We start from the raw sequence: 6,000 nt of genomic DNA, 5'->3' as shown, positions 1-6,000 counted from the left end.
AGATGCTGTTGAAGAGATCTGGATGCAGAGGTCACAGTACAGCCGAGTGACAGCTCCTGATTGGCTGTCAGTCTGCAAGCTCCAAATTTTAAATACCAAAGTGGCTGCTTACCGGAGTGCAGCTGACCTGGCCCCGATCCACACTGCTGCTACCCGGGCAGTCCCGACTGCCCCCGCCCGTGATGGAGGCCCTGGTAAGCATTTATTAGAGGCACTATGCAGCTCCTTATCATTGCTCTAGAATGGAGCTACAGTATCAAAGTGTTACATAAAGATGGCCACATGTGCTGTTGCAGCTACAACTACTTGCTCACAATCCAAATACTATAAAAATAATTTTGTATAATGGGGTCTGCAGGGGTTGATATAAATGGCAGGGTTGATAATTGAAGTCTGGAAGAACCGCAGCTATTGCACAGGTTACTAGCTGGTCAGCCATGTTCTGAGCCATGTCACATAGGTTGTCCAGCTGTCCTTTTCACTGAAAATCATATTTCTCAGTAGACCTCTTCCCGAAGTAAATGTCTGCTCCTGTTGTCAGTTGTTTTCTTTAACCTTCAATAAATGATTATTTATGTGAATATTTGTCATTTTGTCCAACTGTCTCTTTGTGATTATCATCATTTGGGTTGTGACTTTCTATTCTTAGAAGCCTTGTTTGTCCGTTTCTTGAGAACAGAGTGTCCTTTTACTTCTGTCCCCTGGGTTTCTTCTGCTTTATAACTTTCCTCTATCATTCCTCCTCTCGCTCTTTCAAACTTTCTTTGTGCCTTCCGTAGTTTCCTCTGCAGTCTTCTTTCTTTAGCATTGCGTAAGGATGGAGAGGAGGACGTGTCAGATGGAAGTTTGTTTGATAGCGAAGGGTACTTAAGTGGGTGGCTAGTTGTGCGAGGCAACGGGCCAAATTTGTAATTGCCTTCAGGATTGGTATCATTGAAAATGGCTGGTTTCTGAAGTTCAGCTTTAGGTACCATGCTATTTCTTTTACAACTGGAAAAAAATATAAGAAACATAAAATATACAGCGCCATACTAACACTGCTCACACCAAGGACTTCTTGTGACCTAAGCACTTAAAAGCACTGTAGCTGCAGAGTAGGGACCAGACCAAGCTGACTGCTTTCATAGTAAAACAGAGCTGGCATTGGGATCATTATTATACACAGCAATGAGAGGATGGTACACACTTACCCGCCCCACCAGTGCCACTCCACACACTGTTCCTCCTCTCTCAGGCTGAAGCAGGGCATTTCCAAAACGTTGAAAAACATGATGCCGACAAGTGTGGAAATTGCGTCATTGATAGCTTGAAGGCAGAGCCTAAACCTAAATGGGTAATACCGAAAACAAGAGTGGCATTAAAAAATGAATAGGTTTCATTACCTGGACAGCAAGAGATTGAGTTGGTAAGCAGTTTGTAGATATAGAATATTAAACTTGAGAGAGGTAGTTGGCTAATTAGGCTAGCAAACCACCTTGCCAATCACACAATAGGGATACTGCTTACGTTGCGTTATCTGAGCTCAGCAGCTGCATAAAACAGCATCTGACCGGTTGTGTTTATGGGTAGCATTAAAAATTCTGAGGGTCATTTGCAAACTTTGGAGACATAGGGCTGTATTCAATACCTGGCGGAAGCTGCCGTCTTGTCGGAAAGACAGCAGCTTCCGACCGAATAGGTCGGAAGGGGTTCCGACCTATTCAGTAGGGGCTGATTTTTTTCCAACAAGTCGGAATTCCCAACTTGTCGGAAAACACGTGGATTGGTGGAATAGCCGCCGATCCACGTGCTTCTGTCGGAAATGGGGCCAAATCTGACAGGTTTTGGCCCCCTTTCCGACAAACTCAATCCGACTTGAAAACAAGTCGGATTGAGGTGAGGAGACAAGCGGTGCTGCGGGCCGCGGGGGGAGCAGATTTCGGCGGGCGGCGGGGGAGCTGGCTGCAGGGGGGACATGTCTGCGGCGGCGCGGGGGAAGGCGCTGCGGGGAGACCTCTCTCCCTGCATCGCCTCCCCCCGCCGCCGCAGACATGTCCCCCCCGCAGTCAGCTCCCCCCGCTGGCCGCCGATCTCTGCTCCCCCCGCGGCCCAGCTTACCCCCGCCGCCATCCCGCTCACGCCCGCCACCATCTGCACTCCTGGCCGCTGCTGTCAGCGCAGCCGCTGACAGCAGTGGCCGTCCATTGAATAGGGGTTGTCGGTGCACTTCAAGTTGTATATTGTTCCGCAGTCTTCATAGGTACATTTTTATAATGATTGGGGTTTGGTCACATTACCCTCATCCATATGCCATACATAGACAAATATTGGGGTGCTCAAGCTGGCTTGTGTTTGAAAACATCCCAGTAAGGGGGTTTGGCATACACCCTGAAAAATATACGTGGGATGAAAACACTAGTGATCAGGGTTTTTCCCAGTAAGGACCCAGGAAGGACTCAGTGTAAAAGGGTAACCTGGGTCGATCCGACCCTGGACCCGTTTACAGCATAGGAAGACCCGGTAAGAAGACGGGTCCAGCCACCTGTCTGAAAGGGGTCTCAGCCTGGTCAGATCTGTATACAAAATCCTGGGTGCAAACTGGCATTTTGATCTGAAAGGGGTGTTAGTAACAAACTAATACCCCTTTTACACCTAAAAACCTGTGTCTGACCAGGGTTTTTGTACACAGTTCCAACCCGGATCAGACCCTGTTTACACCATTGCCTCGACCCGTGTTATTCCTAGGTCGGCCCATTTCTCACTGCACCCATGTGCAGTGTGTTTCTTTTCTGCCAGCGCTTGCATCTCAAGTGCTGGTGAGCTGGCTCCCTCTGTTTTTAACATGAGCTGGGTCTCATGACCTGGCTCACCAATTTACACTGCCCTGTTACCCAGATTGTTACCGGGTCTATCCCTGCTCGCTACCCAAGATTGATTTCCACCACGGCCCCAGTATGGATTATTCCCTGATTGGCACCGCTCACACTGCAGACGGGTACAGTGCTTTCGACTGGAGATGGCGTCATCCACTTTCATCGGGAGAGTGGCTCCCCCCATCCTGTAAACGGGTCCCTGGCCGGACGACTCAGGTTACTCGTTCACACTACCACTCACCCAGGACCACACTTGCCTACTCTCCCAGATCCGCCGGGAGGCTCCCGAAAATCAGGTGACTATCCCGCCCCAACGGAAGGCTGGACAAGTCTCCCTACATTTGTGCTTTCCCCGGACCTGGCCGTCCCACTTTGCGAGTCTTGCTGAATCTTGTCATCATAGCCACGCCCTCCTCTGTATATAGGCGATAAACTTGGCATTATATAGCGGGGGCGTGACTACAATGATGTGTCTTGGCCACCACGCACCTGCACTGCCCCTCGTCTCCACCCCTGTAACACGTCATTGCCCTGGCACTGCCCCCCCTTGCTGAGCCGACCTGGCTGCTCTCTCCCGCAGAGAGCAGCCAGGACGTCAGCAAGTATACCCAGGACGTTCCTGGGTAAAACCCTGCCAGGTACTGTACCCGGGAAGCATTCCCAGGTAACTGGACCCGGGTGGGCCCTTTTTCACTGACCTAAATCCTGTATTTCTGTGCAATAATCCGGGATTTCAGGTCAGTGTAAAAGGGGTATTAGTAATACCAATTTTATCATTTATCTGTTTTAGTGTTCTTGTGAACTCAATATATATATATATATGTATGACTTCAAAACTGTTAAAAGCCACAATACAGAACATTTTGTTTCCATATAACGACATCCGAATGCAATTTTTTTGAGAAGCACAACAAAATTAGGAAGTATATAATAAATGAATAAAATAGTATTCAAATAATTAAAAATCTTTTCATCCGTGTCTTTAATTATTTACTACTTTCATACAGACAGAACAAAATGTTCTGATAATGAGATATGTTTAACTTTGTACAATTCTGTTAAGATTGCAAACGCTGAGGATTATTTTTTGTTATGATGACTGGTATGACACGAGTAACACCATTCCTTATGATGAGCCAATCAAGAAACACAGCCAGATCAGGTGCTCTCCAGCAGTGACTTATGAGACCTGACCCAGGAAGTGGCTCAGTCGTCAGTCAATGCCAGGAGCCAGGGAGGACAAAGCGCAGGGTTCTCCAGCATCTGTACAAATAACTATCAGTAAACCTGTGAGTTTGCACTTGACTCATTAGATTATAGTTTTACATGACAATATGATGCTACACTATTGTTTTTTTTATTCTTAGAAAGTACAAACATCTATTTATAATGGATTCTTGTCTTCTACCTGTGGTAAATGGTTTAATAAAGATTCATCACAAAATAACAGCCTGAGTGTAGTTGAGCTCTCAATTTATATTATGCCACTTGCTGCTTCCTATTGAAAATAGACGGCGCTACTGTATATGTTCTCTGCTGTTTTTTATTATTAAATGCTATCACTATTTCTCCTCTATAGTTTCTCTTTGCATTTTCTACACAGACAACAGGATGATCCTTCATAGCTAGTTAGGCTGCCCAAATAGTGTCTTGTACAGTTTATGTTACAGAACATTGATTTCTCTAAAATGGATGCACTATTTTTTACAGTATTATATGAATTTGTTGTTTTGCACATGAATCAGAATTAGTTGTTCATTTCACCTTATTGAAAACAATTAAATGATTGTTTATTTCTTTGATTAGTTGCTTATTCTGCATTACACCGCGGTTTTATAAACACTTTTCAGTCCTCTATTATATATACTTTTTATTTTACACTATGTACTGTACATAGGGTATGCATATGCTTAATCATATATATATTTCTGCATAATACCATAGTTATTTTTCTTGCATACATTTATGGAGAGGAGGTGATACAGAATGCGATGCATCTTCTTACTAATAAAAGCTATGTTCCGGTACACCAGATTCCAGCATGATAAGGGTGGGTAAGCCACTCATGGCTTTATATGACTCTTGTGTCTGTTGTATAAGTCTGTTGTGTGGGATCTGTTCTTGTATTTACTATTTACTGATTTGCCTCATCATCCAGCTTATATACTTGGGATCATCTTTCTAATGTGGATGCTGCATCTCACTCTTTTCTCATACAACAGACAGTAAGGTCACTGCAAGTGAGTGAATATTTGGTGTTATAAAGCCCCATTAATATGGTAAGGACATTAGCATAACAGCTAATTTAATTGCAAGCATTGGAGTGGTGGGTAACCTTGGAGCCAGCTCTGTGAGTGCTCAGGCACCATCAGTATTAGTTCTGCCCTGCACCACAATCATTTTAAAAAGTTGTCTCCCATGGTGTGTAGCACTCACCTGTCGTCACAGTCACAGTGTGAAACCGTGTGTAAACGGTAATTTCGAATCCCATACTGATATTCAAATGCTTGGATTTGTGGGAAACAATGGTCGTGTTCTCTGCAGCAAAGATCCACCCCACGGAACAGACCTAGGAGCAGAAAAATTACAATGTGAATCTGTGTAATATGTATACTGTAATGGTGATGTTAGCAGGACTTCTTGTGTGAATGGAATCAGTATGCGATCTCGGCCGGCAGATGGGATGCCGGCGTTCACAGTATCAATAGTCAAGATCCCGAAAAGGGGCGAGGTAAGTATGTAACCCCCCCCAGGTCGTGCCTAAACCTAACCCTCATGAAGCCAAACCCTAACTCTCCTGGCTATGCTTACCTTCAGGATTCCGGCATCAGGATCCTGACCTGTTCTGGATTCCGGTGTTGGTGTTCTAATGGGTGTCGGGATTCTGGTGTCAGTATTTCAGCTACCGGGATCCCGACAGCCGGTATCCGTATACCGTGTGAATATGTATCAGAATGAAGTAGGTGATTCATATACGTAATTATTATTGTGTACTAGGAATGGGATATGAGTGTACATAACATTGGGGGACATTTATCAAAGCTTGGAAAGAGAAAGTACCAACCAATACGCTTCCACCTGTCATGTTACAGGCTGTGTTTGAAAAGTGATAGCTGATCGTGTGGTACTTTGTCTACTTTATCTCTCA

The 6,000-nt window shown here is 45.0% G+C and overlaps 2 protein-coding genes across 2 annotated transcripts in view; one reads left to right on the top strand and one right to left on the bottom strand.

Moving 5' to 3' along the window:
• Positions 1-620: 620 nt before the first annotated feature.
• Positions 621-6,000, bottom strand: part of PLA2G3 (phospholipase A2 group III) — a 41,882-nt gene continuing 36,502 nt past the window's right edge. Inside the window, exons 3-5 of the mRNA XM_063941582.1 lie at positions 5,289-5,421; positions 1,191-1,325; positions 621-990 (exon numbers count right to left, since the gene is read on the bottom strand). Of these exons, the coding sequence (XP_063797652.1) occupies positions 621-990; positions 1,191-1,325; positions 5,289-5,421 (638 nt within the window). The remainder of the gene's footprint in view (positions 991-1,190; positions 1,326-5,288; positions 5,422-6,000) is intronic.
• Positions 4,069-6,000, top strand: part of P2RX2 (purinergic receptor P2X 2) — a 290,430-nt gene continuing 288,498 nt past the window's right edge. The window contains exon 1 of the mRNA XM_063913402.1: positions 4,069-4,141. The gene's annotated coding sequence lies outside the window, so the exon portion shown is untranslated. The remainder of the gene's footprint in view (positions 4,142-6,000) is intronic.

Source organism: Pseudophryne corroboree, chromosome 1 (genome assembly GCF_028390025.1).
Source record: "Pseudophryne corroboree isolate aPseCor3 chromosome 1, aPseCor3.hap2, whole genome shotgun sequence".
NCBI classification, from domain to species: Eukaryota; Metazoa; Chordata; class Amphibia; order Anura; family Myobatrachidae; genus Pseudophryne; species Pseudophryne corroboree.
This window is presented reverse-complemented; position numbering and strand designations above follow the sequence as displayed.